The 22958-nt window shown below is 23.2% G+C and overlaps 6 protein-coding genes across 6 annotated transcripts; all 6 read right to left on the bottom strand. All coding sequences in view use genetic code 6, as the record gives it.

The window, feature by feature from the left end:
- Positions 1-937: 937 nt before the first annotated feature.
- On the bottom strand, positions 938-1984 carry TTHERM_00069260 (hypothetical protein; the record flags this gene model as incomplete). The annotated part of the gene is made up of 1 exon (XM_001007764.1): positions 938-1984. The coding sequence occupies one exon, from the start codon at positions 1982-1984 to the stop codon at positions 938-940; it is 1047 nt and encodes a 348-aa protein (XP_001007764.1).
- A 692-nt stretch (positions 1985-2676) lies between these two features.
- Positions 2677-3868, bottom strand: TTHERM_00069270 (KRR1 small subunit processome component; the record flags this gene model as incomplete). The annotated part of the gene is made up of 2 exons (XM_001007765.3): positions 2677-3384; positions 3488-3868. 2 exons carry the CDS (start codon positions 3866-3868, stop codon positions 2677-2679), a joined length of 1089 nt encoding a protein of 362 aa, XP_001007765.2.
- Positions 3869-5096: 1228 nt separating this feature from the next.
- On the bottom strand, positions 5097-5510 carry TTHERM_000069269 (transmembrane protein, putative; the record flags this gene model as incomplete). The annotated part of the gene is made up of 1 exon (XM_012795550.1): positions 5097-5510. One exon carries the CDS (start codon positions 5508-5510, stop codon positions 5097-5099), a length of 414 nt encoding a protein of 137 aa, XP_012651004.1.
- A 194-nt stretch (positions 5511-5704) lies between these two features.
- TTHERM_000069268 (kinase domain protein) lies at positions 5705-6627 on the bottom strand (the record flags this gene model as incomplete). Its single annotated transcript, XM_012795549.1, has 2 exons — positions 5705-5764; positions 5851-6627. The coding sequence occupies 2 exons, from the start codon at positions 6625-6627 to the stop codon at positions 5705-5707; spliced, it is 837 nt and encodes a 278-aa protein (XP_012651003.1).
- An 886-nt stretch (positions 6628-7513) lies between these two features.
- TTHERM_00069280 (hypothetical protein) lies at positions 7514-11660 on the bottom strand (the record flags this gene model as incomplete). The annotated part of the gene is made up of 10 exons (XM_001007766.2): positions 7514-8094; positions 8199-8543; positions 8918-8962; positions 9013-9085; positions 9143-10539; positions 10595-10684; positions 10740-11051; positions 11119-11266; positions 11338-11425; positions 11548-11660. 10 exons carry the CDS (start codon positions 11658-11660, stop codon positions 7514-7516), a joined length of 3192 nt encoding a protein of 1063 aa, XP_001007766.2.
- Positions 11661-13127: 1467 nt separating this feature from the next.
- On the bottom strand, positions 13128-22139 carry TTHERM_00069290 (ubiquitin carboxyl-terminal hydrolase; the record flags this gene model as incomplete). The annotated part of the gene is made up of 15 exons (XM_001007767.3): positions 13128-13318; positions 13377-13590; positions 13648-13737; positions 13795-13876; positions 13933-14170; positions 14225-14897; positions 14958-15197; positions 15260-15519; positions 15572-15806; positions 15895-17092; positions 17280-17679; positions 17740-17970; positions 18036-21360; positions 21808-21983; positions 22076-22139. 15 exons carry the CDS (start codon positions 22137-22139, stop codon positions 13128-13130), a joined length of 7617 nt encoding a protein of 2538 aa, XP_001007767.2.
- Positions 22140-22958: the final 819 nt, after the last annotated feature.

Here is a 22958-nt window from a genome sequence, read left to right as displayed (position 1 = left end):
TCATTTTTATAAATTAATCATTAATTTAATTTAAAATTTTTTAATTTTATAAACTCTTTAGCAGTTAAAAACAGGTAATAAAAAAAATCAAAAATAAGTTAAAATTATTTTTAAAATCTATTAAATTTATTTAAAAAAATATATTTAAAAATTTTAGACAAAAGTTAAAAAATAATAATTAAACATTAAAGTATAATTGAATGAATGATATAAATTATTTTCTTGTGTTTTTAAAATATTCTTGAATAATTATTTTATTTTTTCAACGTTTAATTAATATTAATTTATTCAAATATATTTTATTTTTTATAAAATAAATTATCAAGAAATTGAATATCATCTAAATTAGTAAGCTTTAAAATTTATTTATATAGAAAGCCTTAATTTCTATTTTTATTTTGAGATAGTAGAATTTAAAAAAAATTATTATTTTATAATAATTTAATTTAAATAGCTATTTTTTTATTCCAAAAATATTTATTTGTAGAATTTATATTTTTAAATGTTTAAAAACAAGGACATTCTTTATATATAATATTTATTGATTTTTTTAATTAGTTTTAAAATAAATCTCTCTTTTTTTTAGAAATTTACAATTCAAAGATTTTGAAAAATCTTTTATTAGCTATAAAAAAGAAATATTTAGTAGATTTTAAAATATACATTTTAAAACTCTTTTCTAAGCAAACATTTATTGATTTATTTAATGAAATAAAAATATATTTGTTAACTTTGAGATTTATCTGATTTAATTAAAATATTATTGAAAAGTTTAGTCTAACAAATTGTGAATAATTTTTTTATATTCTGTTTACAATTATATAAAATATTTATTTAGTATTAACATTAAATATAATTTTATAATTTTTATTTTCTTTCTTAAAGGAGAGGGTATATGTTTTTGTTAACTTTCCAAATTGAAAAAATCTTCTATTGATCATAACATTGTTACTTTTCCCTAAAATTGTAAAAGATTTTATTATTATTACTATTGTTGCAACCTAGCAGCCCAAGAAGGATGCAACTTATCTATTTCTTGCAAATTTTGCTATTTAAAATTCTTTCTTGTATTAGAGTTTTCTTGTTCTTATTTTTCAGTTTTTTATCTCTTTTCAAACTTTTCTTGTTTAAGTTATTGTTTTCTTTCCTTACCTTTCTTTTTAAACTCAGTTCTTTCTTTAGGAGTATCGTTTCTATATTTAGAGGCTAATTTGTCATACTTTTATTAAATAGATTTTTGTTTAATTTCTTTCTAACTTTATTTTTGTTATTTATTTTCACCATTATTCTATTTCTTCTATTCATTTGTTTGTTATTCTTTTAATTGGTTCTCATTTTAATCATTTTATTCTTCTTTTTCTGCTATTTACTCACCATCTTATTGTGATTTACTCTATTGCACTTCAGAAGATTTTTATTATTAATTCTATTTTTTGAGTTTTAGCTTTTCTTTCTTTTATTACCTCCTACTTTTACTCTTTCCTAGCTTGTTACTTACTACTCCCATAATCTTATCACACTATTCCAAGAATTATAAATACCTTGCATGGCTTTCAAATTTTCTTTTATAGATTGCTACTATGCTGTCCTTATTTTTAAGATCTTCCTTTAATTAATTTAATGCAGTTTAATAGTCGCCAGAGAACTCCTTATTGAAGAATTCAAGTTGCTTTTCAATATTGAACTGCTTTATTTCCAAAATAAAATGTAAAGCGAGAGCTTTTAAATGAGTTGATTTAATATCTTTTATAGCTTCTAAAGCTTTTTCATTTTTTTTATAATCAGTAGCTAATTTTAATTTCAAAGAGACTTCATCCATAGAATCTCCTAAGCTATTGGCCTTATCTTTACTTTACTTAATTTTTCTGATACATTTTTATGAAATGAATTATTTGCATATCTTAGCAGTAGTATAGAATAAATTGAAAATTTTAATTCTATAATCATCTCTTTTAGAGATAATATCTTAAATCTGATTGCTCATATTTAAATCTTTGTAAAAAATAATATAGTTGTCCTTTTATTTTTGATTAGTTTGAAGAATCTTTTAAATATTAATTGCTTATTTTTTAAGATTATGCTTTCAATAAACAATATAAATTATATTTGTTTCTACTTTTGTAGCAATTTATGATTTTTTTCTATTTTTAACCTTTTAACCAAATCTATTTATAATTGAATGATTGGAATCTAATTAAAATTTAGAAAAATTATATTATTATAATTCAAATTGCTTCTTTTTCTTAGCTGATATCTTCTACAAAATTCCATTATAAAATATCAATAAAACCATAATTAATTACTAAAAGATATTTTCTATTAAAAATTAAATTTTATTAAAACATTATTTTTACATTTGTTTGTTTGTTTTTTGTTTAAATTTACTATTTCATATTAAAAAACTATACGGTTAAAAAAGAAAGAGATAAGTAAAATGATAGCACAGAATAATAAAATAATTAATTAATTAATTAACTAACAATATGAAGAAGTTATAAAAATTAACTAGAATTAATAATATACATTTTAACAAAAAGACATTTTTTGAATAAATTCTCTTCCTGCTTTGATAATTAACTAATTAATTAATAACCTATTTTTTTTAGAATTCTTCCTTTATTATTATTATTGATTTTGATCCTTTGCTTATTAAATGCTTAAAGATTTTATTATAGATCAAAAAATTTTAACTTTTTTTACAGTATTTCCCATAAATTTATTTTTGAGCTCTTCGATTGAAGCAGATTCTGTAGCTTTTTCTTTCTTCTTTTACTTCTTTTCTTCCTTCTTTATTTCTTTTTCGACTTCTGGTGCTTCGTATAATTTCATCTATTTTTCTATCTTTTCCTTTAACTTTTCTTCAGATTTCTACATCTTATTTCTTAAATCCTTAGTTTTCTTTTCCTTTTCAGTCATAAAGTACTCACCAGTTTCCATAGCAATATCTTCTTTTCTAGGTTATTGCTCAGGAGGGAAAGGAGTATATTCCTTCTTTTCAACTTTTTACTTTTTAGCTTTCTTTTTGACATTCATTTTCTTGAATTAAGGTAGGAAACGGTCCCAATTTTCATTCTTTAATTTTTCATCCTTAGCAAGTTCTCTCTTAATCATCAATTCTTTAATATTATAAATAGGATGGATATTAAACATAGTGTCTTCTACGATTCTACGTAATATTTTTAACTATCTCCAATCTCCAATACAACTAACAGTACTTCCTTAAACCATAATGTAGCAATTAGTTAACAATTCAAGAGCTTTTAAAGTTTATCCATTAGGTCCAATTAATCTCTATCTTCTCTTAATGAACTTTTCTTTATTCTTAACTAAGCTTCTAATTTTAACAACATCACTAAACACACCATCTTCCATGACTCTTAATGCCTAGATATCAAAAAACAAAATTATTATAAGCTCATTTATAATTTATAATATCAATATTAAGCTATTGAAAATAATTTAATCTTTTCATATCTAATTAATTTACCTATTAGAAAGGGACTGATCTGGCTAATAACTTAATACAGTCTCTGGCTTTAATAATTGCATAGGGATCCCAAGTCTTTTTAGTAGTTCTTACAGTAATAGAACCTTCTGTTAAGTTAAGTTCTGCCTTAATACCATATTCAGAGAGAACTTTCTTCACATTACCAAAACATTCTTAAATGTATTTTTCTCTATATTAGGGGAACAATGTGGCAAAAGATGATTCTTCAGCAAGAGGTTCGGACATATCACCTTTATTGAAAGGTTCTATTTTCCACTTATCTAGGGTAGGATCATTATCCCAAGGCTTATCTTTTCTGTACTTATTTTTCTTGCTAACTTGTTCAGTTGCACTATTGTTAGTATTATTGTCTCCACTCATTATTGCTTTTATAATTTTGTATATACACTACTTTCTTATTAATCAGATTTTTATATCTAATATTTATTATTTCTACATTCTTTTGCTCAATCTTATAAATTTATATTGAAAAGTTAAATTATTTTTCTACTTAAATTTTATAAAAAAACAGAACACCAATAAAATAAACAAATTAATCAATTTATTTATTAATTCAAGCTATAAAATTATTTTTTCATTATTTAAAAAATAATGAAAATCTTTTAATTTTATGAAATTTGTATTTTTTAAAATTGAAAATTATTAGTTTGAATTAAATTTAATCGTAAAAACTTTAACCATTAAATACATGCTTTTTCAGAACAAATTTTATAATTCTACAAAATATGCAATATTTAAAAATAAAAACATTTAATTCCAAGAAATTCAGCAAGCAAGCAAGTTACTTTATTTAACATAAATTTTAAATTCAAATAAGTTGAAAGATGAACAAATGAACAAAGAAGCTATTTCTAAATTAAATTTATTTTTATTAAAATTAAAAAATAAAGACTCAATATAATTTAATATGGTTTAGTAATATTTAAAAGAAGTTTTATTAGTTTTTTTATTAAAAATATTTATTAAATACTTCAATTTGATGAGATTGAGTGATTATTTTTATACTTTTATTTGCCTGTTTGCAGATTTTTCAATGCAAACTTTGCAAGAAAGACTAAACAAGAAAAGAAAGCTATTCCATAGTTTCTTCCTTTAATAAATTGCACTTATAATGATTGGTTCAATAGCATTGAGAATAAAGTGATATAAATTAAAAATAAAGCTATTTGAATCCATTTTTCTATTGTTTTGAATTTATACTATTTTATTGAAATAGCCATGGAGATAAACTGAATAAGAGTTGATAAACCAAATATCAAATAGCATTCAATTTATATTTACTATGTAGCTTATTGAGCTATAAATGAAGAAACAGAAGCAAATGTGTAAAGTAATTAGCCAGCTAAATAAATATTAGAAAATATCTTTGAGGCAATAAAACCAATAAATATTGTGTTAGCTAAGCAGAAAAAAGCCAAGATAAAATCTGAGACTTAAGTAAAATTTTAAAAGAATATAAAGAAATCTAGGATATTTAAGGATATGTAAAAAAATCTAATCATAGAGTCAAATTAAGGAGTAGATTTGATGAATTAAGTCTTATATTTGATTTAAACTTAGATTGAGATGAAAGCTAAGTAGAATACTATCAGTCTTATAGTTGATACTATTTTTAAATTTTAATCATTTGCCAAGCTTATACAAATAAAGATTGGAATGCAGTTAAAGATAATAAAGAAGGCATAACTAAATTCACCATTTTATTTGTTTTGAGCTTCATTCTAATTTTAGATTTAGTTATTATTTTGATTTTAGCTAGGGTCTTGTAAGCTTTATAAATATGGTAAAAAGTTTTGGATTTGCTATAGCAGAACAAATAATGAATAAAGTATGTTTATTTCTTAATAATCTGAGGTTGTAAAGATAAGTGTAGATAACTCAACAATACTCTAAAAAAAGTTAATAATTGAAAATTAACCAATTGAGTTTGTCTTATCTTAAATAAATTAAATAATAGTTAAAAGGAATTAAATGGCTAGAGATATTAGGAAAATTTCTGCATCTTTTAATGAAGTAAGTGCAATAGCTAATCCCAATGAGATAATACATATTATTTTAAAATATATAAGGTGTACTTATAGCTTTTTGTAGGGTGATCTTATTTCTTTCTAAGTTAATATTTCTTAAATGCATTTCATTAAAGACAAAACTTAGATATTTTTCGTGCTATTTTATTCCATTTAAATAATAATTTATTCATCTTCTTCTTGTATATTTGTTAATTCTGATCCTGTGCTTATAATAGCTTTTTGGATGCTGTTTTAAAAAAATGAATTTAATTTGTCTCTAATCTCTCTTAAATTTGGTCTTTTTAAAGGATCTATATTTAATATGAATTTTACAAACTCATTTGATTTTTTAGAAATGTTATGACAGTATGTTATCATAAATTACGATTCATTTTTATTTTTCTAAACTTATTTAATTTATCCCCCTCCTAGAAAAGATAAGCAAGCTCCATATGACCAAATGTCTCCTTATTTTGTATAATTATAGCTCTCTTTATTATAGATTTTTTCTATGTATTCAGGAGGCTTGTAAGGGAGAGATTGAATAAAATTCTAGCTTTGATTTTGAAGACTAATTAAATCTGATGAATCTTAACACACACTACAAATCTTAACCTCATCATCTTTATTGATTAAGAGAGTATCCAAGCTAATGTCTTTCAAAAAACATTGTTTTTCATGAATAAATTCTAGTCCATCTAGAATTTTACCAGCAAATGATACAAATTTATAGTCAGAAATTTTTCTGCCTTAATTTTATCTAACCCAATCATTAAGAGAGCAAAATATATCTTAAAACTAAGTAAAATGATATTTTTCTATAACAAATTCATCTACGACTTCCCCAATACTTTAGTGGCAACAATCTTTAATAAATTAAACTCCATTTTTGCATTTCAATAACTTGAGTTGATCGATTTCTCCACTTCCTTCAACTGCAATGTTTTAAATCTTCAAAGCATATTTAATGAAAGTGTTATTATCCTCTTCAACAAAAATATAGCTCTAAGTTAATGGCCCTTTTAAATTTCGATTTGTAATAACTAAATTCTTTTCTTTTAAAAGTAGCTATCTAATTTAACAAATTTCAGTTTAGTGTTCACTTTTCATTTATTTATTTTGAAGAGTCTTTTAATTATTTAATTTTTCCTAATTTTAATGATTCTAATCTTTTTAACTACATTAGTAATCTAATCACTCCTTAAAATATTAGACTTTTAATTGGATAATTTTTTTACTTTTTAATACAAAAATCAAGTTATCATAAATTCTTCAGTAACAAGTAATGTTTTTGAGCACTCCTTTTTTGTGCCTCACATATCTTGTACAAATATTTTTCTATAATATTCAATGCAAAATATTAATATGATATTTAATACTTTAATACTTTGCGCATAATATACTTGAAGCAAAATTTCAATCTCTTTTTTTAAATTCAAAGATTATTGATGCAAGATTAACCTAAAAATATCAAACATTTTTTGGAATCAATAATATATCAAATAAAAAAATTAATTTGTTTTTATATACCAAAACAAAATAAAAATAGTACTAGAAAGCTCTAAAAGTGTTATTTTTTAATAAATCTAATTAAAAATTAATTTTTAACTCATAACCCTAAAATTTATTACTGTTTATTAATTATATTAATAAAATATTATGCAAATTCTAATTCTTGCCAGTACATGTTAACAAGAAATTCTAGGCGGAAAATTATAATTAATGATTTAAAAATATCAAGCTTCTAAAGAAAATTTTTTACAATAATAGAAAATAATCAGAGAATGGCTTAATATTAATTTAGATAATTACGCAAATACTAATTCAAGTATATATTTTTTATCTCACCTATTATTCAAGAAAAAAGTGTAAACCTAATGAAACTAAATAAATTACTAAAATTTATGATACGCTTAACAAATATAAACATTATAAAAATATTTATCAACAAAAATATTATACTTATAACAATAACATTATATTTAAAATAAAAATATCATGCTTATAACAAAAATCTTAAGTGTTAGAGAAGAGTAGCAGCAGTAGATTAATATGCTTCATTTAATGAAATTATTTGAATACAAAGTGTATTATCAGGACGTACATTGAATTTAATTAAAAACTCGCTCTCAGAATCAGCCAACTCAATTAAAGCGCCAAGCTTATAATATTTAATATCATACTGATTACTATTTTACTGAAGTACAAAATTTTCTAACGAAGTTATTTCTAAAACTTTAGTGAAAAAGCGTCTGAAGTAAGCAGGAGTCTTAATGATCTGCTTAGAAACAGGAAAAATATCTGTTCTTAAAATGTGGCTTCGAAGATCTCTCCATTTTGAATGAAATGCTTAACTGTCTAAATCTTTAAATTAAATATATTTTGTCAAGAGATTAGGAAGAAAAACACTTGTTTCAATTGTTTAGCTTTCTTCTATTTCTCCGAAATCAGCAGTCAGATCCAAATTAACCATGGAAAAAGGCACATCTTTATATCCAACTATCAACTCAAATTTTTCTTAAGTTTTAGCAGGAATAAAGTCTATAACTTTTTCTTGCTTAACATAAATATATGAACCTACATTATTATTATTATTAGTATTAATTAATTCATTAATATTTTTAAATAAATAAATCTATTAATTAATGGTGAAAATTATGTAAAAGAATAATAAAATTTACTTTCATCTCCATCAAATTCAATTTTTATATTCCTGATAGGAAGCCTTGTTTTGTTTCCAATAAATATGGTCAACTTTAAGTAATTTTATGAATTTATATAATCGAATATTAAGTCAGAAATGCAACCAAATTGAATTTAGGAATTTTCATAAAGATTATTTTTTCTCTTCAAGTTTGATAATTTAAATCTCCTTACATTTTATGGGCTTAACTAATATTACTTAAGTGTTTATTCTATGCTGTTAACTACTGGAACTTCTTAACCTTTATAAACTTTATTATCTATTAGTTTGATATGTTTCATAGGGAAATCATATTAATTATATCCTCCAGCAACAGAAATATCTATTGAAATAAAATTTTATAAAATAGATTTATTAACCTAATTTTTTAATTGTAAGTTAAATTTTAAATCAAATGTTTTTATTTTCTTAAATTTTATATTTTTAAAAAAAATAGTTCTAAATTGTAAAATCAGATTTTAAATAATATTCTAAATTAAAAAAAAATATATTGAGATTTTACAATAATTTTTTATAATTTTAACAAATTAATTTGCTTTAAAATTAAATTAAATTTAATCAATTGTTAAAACATGATTTGTTTATTTTTAATTTAATTTATTTTTGCTTTATTTAGCATTTATCTAGAAATACACAAAATATCTCCAATCATTAGCTATTTATTAAAAATTTTAAAGTTTTTATATTTAAAATTACTTGAAACAGAGAATTGTTCGTTGAATGACATTTCAGTCCTGTTATCTTTTAATAAAAAAATGTTTATTTTAGTAAAATAAAATTTTTAATTTAACCTTCATTTTAGACATTCAAATTATTATTTCTATTTGATTAGCTTGCTTAGTTATTTTTAGAATCAGGACCAAACTTTTAAATAATTTTAATATGATTTAAAAATATACCAAAAATAATATAATTTTTTACTGAAAATTTTTAATTTGAGCTTCCAAATGCAGACTCTATTTTAGATATCTTTGGATCCTAATTTTATTTTTATTAAGAAGGGAATGCTGGAGGACGACCGCTGTTATTTACATTAGAATTCGTATTATTGTTTAAGTTATTATTTGCTTTGCTTGTGTAAACATTATTATCATTCACAGTAACTGAATAGTTATTGTCATTGCTTTTCTGGTTTTTATTTTATTCTTATTATGTTTGTGAATTGAAAAAGTAACCTTGATTTTGAGCTCCAAAGGAGTCTCTATTGTACTAATCATTACTGTTAAAATAAAAATTAGACTTTTAATTGAATGGATTGTTTAAACTTTCTATTTATTTTGACTCTTCTTATTATTATTCATCCTCTCTCTACTATTCTTCCAAGAGCCTTCTTTGTCTTTCTTGCTCCTCTTACTATTATTTAATCATTTTTTATCTTCTTTATTCTTCAGCCAACTATTATTATTCGTGTTCCAATCTTAAGCGCTCCTACTCCTCTTCATAAAGTTACTATTGCAACATTCTTTCTTGTTCCTCGTCTTCTTCTTGTTGTCTTCTTAATTTGGCTTGTCTTTCTTACTCTTCTTATTATTCTTTTTATTTTCTAATTTTTTCTTCTTAATCTCTTTTTTTCAATTCCTCCTACTCCTTCCTAAGTAATTCTGCCTATTTTTTTCTTTCTTCTTCTTATTCCCTCTCAAGTTACTATTATTTTTCTAATTCTTTCTATTTTTAATATTGTCTGTCTAATTCTTCTTGTTGCAGCTTAGATTGATTTTCTTATTCCTCATTCTTCTTATTTAGGTTCTAAAAGTTACTTCCAAATTATTCAAAGTCATCAAAATGAGATTAAAACTAACCTTATTAACCTTAATTCTTATTTTATAAATCCTTCATTTGATTATTTGTAAAGGTACCGAACAAGTCCTCATTATTATTTTGATTCCCTTAGTGAGCTACAGGTTAAGACCCAAACTAATTGAAATCAAAATTATCATCTTTATGGGCATCAAATTTATTTTCTTCAAAGTTTCCTTATGGTTTGCTATCTTAAAACTTGCTTTTATTATCAGGTTACTGCTATTAGTTTTATTATTGTACTTGGTTTTTCATTTATTGATTCATTTAGTCATTTTCAAATTATTCTTATTCTAATTAAAATGGAAGCTCGTAAGTGAATAACCATTACTTGAATTCTATTACAGAGCTATTATTATACTTATTTTTTTGAAGTTTCTCAACCTACTAGATAAATTGATTCATTAAATCTGAGAAAGTTAACATTTTGTTAAATGATTCCTCATCAAAATCTGCCTCCTCAAGCATAGAATTTATTTACTAAATTTGTTTTTGGAATCTCTTATATTAGTTTTCAATTTCTAATAAAACAATTTTATAATAAATAAACATTTTTTAATAAAATAAAAATCTTACCATCTTTTGTGTCTTAATCAATGTCATCTAAATTCGAAAAAATATACAACAAAGTGCTAATGCTTGCTTGTACATCATCAAAAATCTTATCTTTAAATAAGATACATTAATTAGTAATTAATAAATATTATAAATAAATAAATACTTGAAATTTATATATTTTTAGATGTTTTTTAGTTAACTCCTTAAGCAGTTTAAGTTTCTGGTGCTGGACTTTTATCTCTTTTAGAAACTGCAGATTGTTAAGGTGCATTTTGAGATTAAGAGGCATTTTTCTTTTTCTTCGTTTCATAAAAGGTTAAAGGTTCTTGAGGAAATGTTACCCCTTCTTCTAGCAGTCTATTATAAATTAATGCAAACTAAGTAGGATTTTTTTTAGCATCCTAAGAAAATGATTTAGCTGACTTGTAAAGGAATTCAAGCACTAAAATTAAGAACTTTTTACCTACTTCAGGATCTTTTTTTAGTTTTCATGCATTAAATTAAAATATGTAATTCGCCTTAATATTTATATTTATATATACCTCTTGGAAAATAAGAAGCTCCACGATTAGGATCAGAGCTTCTAGCTTCATGTTTAGCAATTTTTTCTAGTACTTTTAATAGTGCTGATGTGTTATGCACTTAGTTAATCATTTCATTAGACTTCTTAACAACTGTTTTCTAAATGAGCTGTATATAAATTTAATATTTAAAATTAATTCATCTAAACAATTTATAAATAAATATGTTTTATTTATTACGAGCAAAAGTAAAAATTGCTAAATAGGTTCCTTCTTATTTTACTCAAGTACTTAAGTCGTTAGCTGTACTATTGCTTTAACCAAATTTCTTTTTACATATAATATATTAAAATGATTTATAACAATCAATCAATTAATTAAATCTTTAAGCTATAGTTATGATTATCATTTTTTTTAAATGAAAGCATTTTAACAAATAAAATAAATTACGAGTCTTTTTTTTGTAGAATTTATTCTTCTATCTCTTCATAATATGCATCAAAACTATCTTAAGATTCACATAATGTTAAAATTTAACTTTGAATTTCTTCTTTGGATGTCATTTATAAAGTACAAACTTATTATTTATTTGTTTAGTTTAGTTATTGAATCTAATTTATTAATCACTAAATCAATTTATTTAACGATATATAAAATTTTAAAAAATCTTTTTGTTTGAATTGAAAAGATTTACTTTTTTATTTATTAAATCAAATTTGCAGCATTGATTACTTACCTCCATAATATAATGATACAAAACGATCCAGTTAATTATACATTTATCAATATATGACAGCTCAAAATGATTTTTAAAATAAATATTAAGATTTAACAGTAAATTAATATTAACAATTTAAAGCATTAAAATTTATATTTATCCATAAAATGATTATGTAAAATTTAATTAGTTAATAATTCCTTCATATAATTATCTATATTTGATAGCTTAAAATAGTTTTTATATTAAATATTATCACATAATTGATTTAAAAGTAGTTTAAATATAAAATTTTAATTAGTTTTAAAAAAAATATTTTTATTTTTTACTTTGAATAATATTTAAATTTACAACATGCATATTGTGATAATATAAAATAATCTAAATAATAATACTTTAAAACAATTATTAATTTTTTATCTCTAAATAATTTATAGTATAAATATTATCATAGATTTAAAAGTGGTTTGTATTTTTAAATTTAAATTTTTTTACAGTATACCCAGCATTCTCATTAATTATAGCATTTTTCTATATTAAAAAATAATATTTAAATCTAAACAAAGGCAAATTTTTGAAAAAATATTTTTTGTAAACTAACTTTAATTAATGAGAATACATATTATATAGAATGAGTTAGAGTGATTTAAAAATTAAATTAATTTTTGTTTTGCCATAAAGTTAAAAAAATTTTCATTATAAGTTAATGGAAAAGAATTTACTAAAAATGATTTAAAATAAACATTCATCTCTTATTTATTAACTTTGTAATCTTTTTATTTATATTTTTTATTTGTTTGCATATATAATTACTGGTTGATATAAAAAAATTGAAATAAAACTTATTCTTATTTTAAAAGAATATTTATTTTTATGATTTATATTAATTAATTAATTGTTGTGGTCAAAAGCATTAATTAGTAAGAGCATTGCAAGGGAATATCAGTAAATTTAATTATATCATGTAATTTAATTATCAAACAAGAGATTTTGTCAAATTTAGTAAATAGTTGTTGTATATAATCATTAAAATCATTACAATGAATTAATTATATTTATTTGTTTTAAAATCTAAAGTTATTTAAATTTAGAACAGACATTTTATAAATAAGTATGCTCTTTTCCGAATTTATAATATAGCAATTATGTTTATTTATTTATTTAGTTACTTAGTTAGTTAGTTAATTTATTTGTTAGCTTGATTGCATGCTTGCTTTTTTATAGAATTAAGTCTTACTTTTGTTAATCTATTCAAAATTATTTTATAGTTACTTAGTAATTAATTTGAAATTTTTTATTTTGTTCTTTTAGCTCAAAGCTTTTTATATGTTAGATTTACTATTGCAGAAGTAGAAAATTTCTTTTTATATATGAGGAGATATCCTTTGTTTGATAAAACTTCTTCTTAATTTATATAATTTACTTATTCATCATCAAAATTTACCCAGCAATCTTTAAGCTCAGATCCATCTTCTTTTATATTAACAAAGCTAGTGTAGTGACCTATTTAATTTAAAATACGTTTTTTAAAATATTTTTACTGCTAAGCTTTATTTTTTACCTCCATGGCCGTTACCAAGGTGATTCACAACTGCAAACAAATCATAAATTTCATTTTGATTATCTTATATTTATTTTGAATTTTATTGAGCTTATTATAATTTGTTATCTTTGAAAACCCATTTCGATAAATCTAGCTTCTTCAATGGGAAATTAACTAAATCATCAATTTTTTCAAACAAACCATTTTGATATTAGAATCGGCTAAGATGTATCTTTTATGATATTAAATAAAACTTTTAAAATAAATTTAATATGAAATAATTAAATACTATTAAAATATTAGGCAGTTTATTAAGTAGATGCATAGTAGTTTATATTTAGTTAACTTTACAGACATCACATTCTAATTATACTTTTTCCTATTTTAAAATATTACTTAAATTTTAATAAAATTAATGTATTAATTAATTAATTACCTAAGCAGAGAATAGATCGAAGCAAGATTAAATTGGTATTCCCATTTTTATTTCATTCTTTTATTTTTTTAGATCGATGTAGCTAAAAAATTTAATTAAAATTATTCAATATTTTTTTTAGTATTAATTCAAAGTTACCTTTCATCATTTTAAGGTACCATGCTTGAGGGATTGAAACTAAGCGAGTCTTTCCAATCAATAGCAAAAACTAAGGCAAGTTATTTTATATCCCAAAATATTGGTCTTTCTATAAGCCCAGGTTCACAGCCTTAACAACTCTCCTTTTAGGTGATATCAGGAATTAAAGGAAGATCACAAATTACACATCTTTAAGTGACTGAATCAATTACTCTTAATCTATAAGGGAAATAACTCGCTTTTATTTTAGTTGAAATTAAAACTTTTAATTTGTTTTAAGAATAATATTTACATTATAAGAAGTCTATTGAATCCTTTATTTCTCCATTAAAAGCTGAGTAGTATTCATCTAGGTTTTAATATTACTAGCTTTTTTATGCATGGCTTTCAAACTTTTAATTTTTTTCTAAATTTACAGATTATTTAATTGTATTTTTTAAGTTGTTTTATTAAGAATTTGTATTTCCATCTTGATTTTAATTGGAATACCCATTTGATTAAAGGTTTTCCTAGTACTGATGAATAAAAGTACTAGTGTTAGCTTTATATATATTTTAGTAATCAGAGATTGTTGGACGAAGTTAAGGTGGCTCTTCATCTTTTTATTGCTTGTTTTTTATTGGTGATTTACTTGAAATTCTGTAAGCATCCGTTTAGTTGACTAGAGATTTTCTGTTTCTTATGTACTCGTCATCTTAATTAATCTAATTACCTTAAAATTAATCTTCTCCAAATCCATGAAAAGAAGGGGCTTTTTATCTGTACTCTCTGACATATTATAATTGCTCTTGGTGGGTCTTTTCCTTAGTCCTGTAGTCATCGTTTTAATAAGTTTGAGCAGCATTATTGAAATCTATTTCTTCTAATTCTCCTCCTAATTAAGTATAACCTTAAGTCTTAGCTGATTTTATTTTTTGTTTAGTTTAAGCTTTAGCTGTTGTTTAGTACTTTTTGATCAAGTAATTCTTTTAATTATAAATATTGTAAATATATCTATTAAATCATAAAGCTTAATTTAAAATTACAAAGTCAATGCATCTTTTAACTTAGCTGAAAACCAAAAGATGTAACTCTTTCCAAGTGAGCCAGCCTGGTATAATAATACATAGAGGAATTCCAAATCTCTCTATCATGTTATTCATTTTCCTTCTGTTTACAAGAAATACAACATATCCCTTTTAATTTGGATAAAATGGTATCTAAGTCCTAAAAGGCATAATCCTTTTTTGCTCGCTTTTAAATTTGTACAGATGATTAAACTATTTCTAGATTTTGTAAAAAATAAATTTAATTATTTTTAATTATTGAAAAAAATAAATAATATTACCAAATTTTCATCAAGTAATCTAAGTTAGACTATTTATTCATTTTTTTATTCAGCAAAGGTTATCCTTTCTATTTAGCCATGCATCCATAAATTAAATCCATTAGATTAATAATTATAATCAACGAAATCACCTTCTTTGATATTTTTATTCTATGAGTGAATAGTGTAGTTATGAGGATATAGCGATTTTGTTTCTTCCTCTAACAATTAATTAGTATTAATAACTTCAAAAGCTGTAATTTCATCATTACTTCTAATACCTAAAATTTTAGAAAGCGTAACAAAAATTAATCTAGAAAATAAACAAGTTACCTAAATTTCTCATTGGAATACTTGGATCAATGAGATACAAATTTTTGAAGTTATAGTTTTTACATATTTCTGCAAAAACAACTGTTTATGGATTTATCCTTGAAGTTTTGTAAAATGCTTACTAAAAATCAGCATATGTAGCTGAGCGATGTAATTTTATACCATATTTTTTTATAGGCTTCATTATTCCCTTATTTATTCTAGGTACATAAGTAACTTCATAGAGTACCTCATTCTTTTTTTGCAAAGTAAATAAATAAATTAAACTTAAATTGTTTTTTATTTATCAATTTAAAAAGAGATCTAAAAATAAATTAATTTACTTTGATAGGTAAAGGTAAGGAGATTGTGAAAAAATCCTCATATTTGTGATTGACGTTTCCACATACAGAGCATTAAATCGTATTGATTGTCTATCCCATATATACATCTTTGATAATTGAAAATTCTTAAAACACTTACTAAGGTTTTGTATTTTATTAATTTTCTAATTTATCCCCAGACTCTCTTTTGTTATTTTGATTTGTTTCAATTATCTAATCTGTTTGCATTTGAGAAGAGACTGCTGGCTGTAAAGGTAGATTAGAAATAGGTTCAGGAGGAAATTATGGAGGCTGAGAAGTTAAATTTTCTTCATAGACGTATTTAGATAGTGTTTATTTAACTAAACTAGTTATATCTTTATTATTAGAAAAAGAATTCTTTTATAACTATAGTGGTTGAGTATTGCTATTTGAAATGGTCCTTGTATTTTGTTTAGCAGTATTTTAATTAGCTAATGCATTAGTTGCAGTGTTTGATACACTATTATTAGTTTCGTCAGGTTTGTTTATATTAACTAGTTTTTTTATTTTGATTTCATCATTTAGTTTATCTAAAAATCCCTACAAAAATTCTTAAGCATCATGCTATTCATGGCCTGAAAAATTAGGCATTAATTTATCAATAGACTTTTTCAAGCTTTCTGGCTTAACTGGATCATAAATATCATTATAAGGCTTTTATTTCAAGTACTTTGCAAGCTGTGAAAGCTCATGAATAAGAGAAATTTATTATTCTTGTGAATTTCCTTAATTTTAAGGCTATTGATCTTTATATATGTTTGAGGGGTTGTTATTTGAAATAACAGAATTTACATTTGCTATAGCCTAGTTGTTAAAATTTCCTGCAACTGAATTAGCTGCTGCTACTACAGTCTATGGATTCTAAGACTAGTTTACAATAATATTTTCTTTTATAGAATCACGATAAATCTCATCAAGCAAATATTATCTAAAAAAAGGAGTGTGAACCAAAAATTAAATGATACAATTAATAAAGCAGGTGTTGCCTAAATTAGCTAAACCTATCATCTTGGGATTGTATTTAATATGATTATTTAAATGAGTCATGCTTTAGTCAATATTCAATTAAGAAACTTAGTTACTCTCTTACTTCAAATAATTTTCTAATTTTTTCTTCTCAAATATTATATCATTTCTGTATGATTCTCTTTTGAAATGTATTTAAATGGTATCATTCCTTTTTATTATTCAAAAAATTATCAATAAAATTAATCAAATAATTAAAAAATAAAATTTATAAATGTATTTTTAAAATTTTAAAGTTTCTCCTTTATTTTTATAAGAAAAGCTGTTTGTTTTTTGAAACATAAAATAATTTTTCCATAAATTTAAATTTTCAAAAATATTTCAATCAAAGAAATTACTTTATTGAGAATATATAACCTTTTTTTTCTATTCTCTCTGATGGATGAAACACACAGATGCGATCTCCGACTTCATAAGTATCTAAGATTTCTGTAAAGGTATTGATTCCCCCTTTTATTTAACTTTTCATCTTTTATTTTTCCAAAAATTTCTCCTCTATTGCCTTATTAAGAAACAAAAAGATAGTTCCACTTTCAATTTACAAATCTACTATCATTGTTTTATCTAGGTCAGTAGCCTTATTCCAATAAGAGCCCATTTTTTTATAGTAAAGTATGTCTTCTTACTTTTCACTTTTAAAGTATTTTTAAAATTTTTTCATAACTTCTTTTAAAGTTTTCCAACTACTCACCATTAACTCTTACCTAGTGTCATAATTAATTTCACCATTTTTACGACCTATTTTATTTTTATTAATTTTCTTTTACTATTTTTTGAATAATAAATATGCTTTTTTACATTTGTATCCAATCACAAGTGGTGGATATAGCTCTACAGTTTTATAATTCTTTTGAATATCGACTATTCTCTTCCTTTTAAATGTTGGTCCACCTGAGTACCAAGAAAATAATTTTTCCCAAGCTTTCTCAGGAATAATAACATAATCATTATTTTTTAAAATATTTTTTTGTAGTTCTCCTTGAAACTCACCTTCAATATCGGTATTGTCTATTTAAGTTGGTCTATCACCTGATTATTTAATAAATAATTTTGTTTTTGTTTTCTTTTAAAATTAATAAAGTTTTCTTTATTACCTAGGTTATGTCCGCTGTACTGTTAAAAGCGAAGTCTATCATCGTTAACTTTTTTATGGTCTTCTTCTTCCTCATGGTCACCGAACTCTTCTGTATTTTATATTCCCTTATCGAATTCGTCCATATAGTCATCATGTAGCATCTTATCAGTAGGGATATGAACAGTATTTAAGTTTATTTCATTGGATTTTTTTGTATTATTTTAGGTTGTAAGAATTGTATTTAAATTCACATCAATAATATTTTGTTGTTTATCTGGAGAAGAAGGCTCCTCTGACTTCTTTGGTGAATTGCTGGTCTAATTCAATAACTCTGGTTATTAATTATTCTAAAATTCTTTAGCAAATTAACTCTACTCAACTTGGTTACTGTTGTAATTATTTATATGCTTATTAGTTGCAGCAGCTATATTTGATTTCGATAAATCGTCTTAAGATAAAAGATCGTGTGTTTCGCCTTTAAGACCTTACAAAGGCTTGCAAATATTAAATTTTATTTAAGAAAACAGAGTAGAGGGTTGATCAATATTTTTTGTTTACTGTTAAATTGACTGTTGATCATTTTTATTTGCAATTTAATTGATATTTCCTTGAATGTTTGGATTTATTGTTGGTTTATTTCTTTCATTTTAATTTTATCCAGCATAAACAGATTTTTAAATATAAAACTAAACATGATCTTAGGGAGACTATCCTTATTCTACTCGTTCACTCTATTCTATTTGCATTATATCAAAGCCATCATTCACAGAATTTACTTTTTCAAATTAATTTTGATACAATTACTATTATTATATTTGTGATTATTAAAACATCTAAACAATACTTGTATTCATGCCTCTAGTTTCTGGGTGCAGGACTTCATTATATATTGTTTAATTATCATTGTACTTTTCTTAAGCTTGCTTTTAATTTAAATTATATTATTATTGTTGTTTATTTTCTTATTACTACTACTAAAGATTGCTATTATTTTAAGAAATTACTTCAGTTTCATTTTAATGAGCAACAAAATTGTGAGTTTCTACTTAATGCTTGGTTTTATCTTAAAAATTAATATTTTAATTATTATCTATGGCTCCATTCCTTATGCTCTAAAGAGGAACCAGCCCAGCAGGAATGCTAGATGGTGTGTCTGGGAAATTCAATAGTTACTACCCTTAGTAATTTAATATATTTTAATGTTGATCTTCAAATTATTCAATTTTTTAAATCTAAACTTATTATGGATTTATAATTCCTTTATATTTGGATGGTGAGTTATTCTGTGAGTTCTCAAATTGCTAATTATTCCAATTAGGATTCTAGAAGAGTTCAGAATCATTTATATCTCTTTAAGTGTTATTATTATAATTTAGCAGATGCTTATCAGCAGCAGCGTTGCTAAAATATATTTATTTATTGCCTGATGTTTCTTATTGATAATTTTAATTTTGTAATTAACTTTATCTGGGAGTAAAGAAACTTCCTTATTACTAAAATTGATGGTGATGAGAAACTGATCTAACTTAGCTTTCTTAAGGCTAATTATGATTTTGTATGCCTTAAAAATTCTATTATCCATCATCACCTAGACTTTTATTTTCTTATATCTCATTTGTTTTGATATGGTCTATTTTTTCAACGTAAGTATTTTTTATTATTTAATGTGCTTATCCGAAAGAATTTAGATCATGATTAACTTTAGAAGGAGAGTATGGACGAAACAGATTGTGATCACTAATTATATCTTCTTCTCCACCTAATATTTTATTGCTATTATACTATTGATTATGATACTAATAGTGTCCTATTTCATTCTCTTGTAAATTACGCATGTTAATCTCTAAATTGTTTTTAAAGGCATTTGGCTTTAAATGGTACTTTACCTTTTACTCTTCTTATCTTTCACTAGGAATGCTATTATTAAATTCCAAATCAACCATACTGTTTCTGGAATGGTTAGAGTCTCTGCGTTATGGGGAGAAAGCTGGTGAGTTAGAATTTGATTCAAACTACTCCTATGAACGGTATAGGCTATCATTATTTGCAATATTACTAAAATCATTAAGTTAACGATCATTTTGCTCTTCTCCAATCAAACCTATTCCCTTCTACTAATTTGTTTGAATGTTACTTGCTAAATTATTATTGTTGTTATTCGCCGCACTGATTTTATCCTACTATTTATTTCCTGCTTCAGAAATAAGGTTTATACCTAATTCTGGTGGGCTGCTATTTTTTAAATCATTATAGTTAACTGCATTAGTAGAATTTTTATCTTGCTATTAAGTATCCTATCCATTAAAGTTTTTAAACATTTTTTGCTAATTATGAGTATTCATCTTTTTAATTTTGTATGCATAATTTATGTAATACCTCCACATAAACCACCATTTCCATGAGACAACATAAATTGTTTCTGTAAATCTTTCCTTTTAGAGGAGTTTTTCAAAGCTATTAGCTACTTTACCTTGCTATTGCTTTATATTACCATTACTATTCTTTTTATTATTTTTTGAAGTATCCTGATTATTTGTTTCATTCCCATTTCTGACTTAATTTTATTCTTCCAGCAGCTGCTACTTTTGACGGTATTCTAACAACACTTAATTGATTTGCCTATCTTTTTAACCCTCTTCTTTTATAATAGACCTAATAATTTCTCTTTCTAGCAGTGGATCAGGTACTAATTCAAACATTAAAAAAAACTCTTCTACATTAAAATAATCTATAGCCCAGTTATAGAAAGTTTGATACCCTATTTTGTCTTGCTTTTTGCTAAATAAATAAGCCAATGTTTCCTTTTCTTGCTATTCTATTAAAATTTACTACTTTTTTTAAATTTCTTTTTGCGTTTTTTGCTATTGCTTCTAATTTTTATCTTAAGTGTTGTTAGTCGTAGCATCATATGCTGCTCCAATTTCTTTAGAGGTTGTTTTACTTAAGATTTTTATATTATCATTTACTATATAAGCATCATTTATTGCTATATTGCCTTGTGTAACTGATAGTTTGTCTAATTAGCTTTAATGCTGCTTTAACCTTTATTAATCTAATGAGTCCTTTTCTATATTTCCTACAATTTTATTGGTTGAGCTATTGTTCACTACTAAATCGTTTGTGCGTATCTTAAAAATATAATGCGAACAATATTTTATCATAGTTTAAACTTCATTCCTGCTTAAATACTTGTCACTATCTGTATCGAAAAGCATATACAATAAATATATTTTAGAATTGACATCACTTTTGCAACAAACTGATAAACTCTAGCAAAACTCCTTAAAATCTACTTTTCCATTCCTGTCCCTATCAAAAAAGTCGAATGCCTTCTTCTTCACATTCTATTTTAACACAAATGATTCATAATTTAAAATATTTTATAAATTTTGTCATTTAAATTTGTGAATTTGACTTTTTTTTATATAGCCTCTTTATTATTTAATCAGAAAGCTATCTCTCAAAAAATATGAAAAAAGGGCTGATATGAAGAGAGATATCACTTAAAATAAAAATAAATAAAATTTTTTCTATGTGCAATATGAAAGAATATAATAAACATCATTCCAATAAAAAAAAATAATTTAAAATGTCTGTAAAATATGCTAGAAATTTTTGCTTCTAGAAGTAGTATTTCAAAGATTATGTTTTTGAACTGTAATTAGAAGCTGTATTAACACTAAATTACTAACTAACTCGTCTGATGGTAAGCAAAGTAAATAAATAAATATCTCCTCTCCAAAAAAAAATAAAAATACTGACAACTTATCAGTGCTTTAACAAATAAATACCTTAGGAAATGAAGCAAGCTAAGGAAAAATTTTTATAAAATCATGTTGATCTAGAGAATTATCTTCTTTGTTGGCATATTGTTTAAACCTTTATTTAAAATATGCTATCACAGAACCTTACCACTAGTCAACTAATCTGTTTATTATATCATCGTTGATATTAGGGATCATGTTGGCTTTTTTTAGAAATAAAATGTGGAGTTTTATAATGAAACCATTTCATTATTAAATTAAATGCAAATTGGGATGTATTTATATTATTGTTTACGCAACATGTTATCCCTGTATTGAAAATGACTCTTTTGTGGCTTTTTACCACAGAAATTGCCCATAGTGTATAATCTTAATTTTGAAAATCAATAAATAGCTAATACTACTTGATTAGATATACTATAAAAAAATTAATTAATTAATCAATTAATAACTAAAAGATAATAAATAACAATAATTTATTTCCTTTCTTCTCTGTAAAAAATCTCTATTTATTTTTAATATGTTTTAACATTTCTTCTTTCATTTCTTTGAATCGAAATTTTAATTTACTATTCTGTTTCTTTGTGTTTCCATGCTTGCTTGCTTGATTGTTTATTTGTTTAATTATATTGAGTTTATCTAATCATTCTGATTGTTCATTTTTTTTTGTGTTATTAATTTCATATTTAAATTTTCATATATAAATAAATATCTTCTTTAATTTTTTAGCCTGAAACCATTATTCAAAATGAATTACAAATTATTGAAAATAATAGATTTCTTTTTAATTTTCTTTTTTTTAAATTTTATTTTTTATTTGTTAAATTATCCTTTTAAATTATGTTTTTAATGGGCTCCTTCATTTTATTTATCCAACCATTTATTTTAAAATTTAAACAATAAATTTTTGTCTAAAAATTATATAGTTTGGGAACTTTTATTTATTTAAAATAAATTATAACATCAATCAAATAATTATTTGAGTACATCATACTATATATTATACCTTATAATTATAGTAAAATTCAAAAGTTGTTTTGATGAAATTTAGACTTAAAGATAACGCCTAAAATTTGAATTAAGATTAAAATTAATTTATTTATTTAATTTTAAAAAAGTTTAAATTTTTTGGAGCTAAGCTTTTTGCATGCAATTTATTGATGGAAGACCTTCCTTTA

The sequence above is a fragment of the Tetrahymena thermophila genome, assembly GCF_000189635.1.
Source record: "Tetrahymena thermophila SB210 genomic scaffold scf_8254811, whole genome shotgun sequence".
NCBI lineage: Eukaryota > Ciliophora > Oligohymenophorea > Hymenostomatida > Tetrahymenidae > Tetrahymena > Tetrahymena thermophila.
The sequence above is the reverse complement of the archived record's forward strand: the minus strand, read 5'-3'. Positions and strand labels throughout refer to the sequence as shown.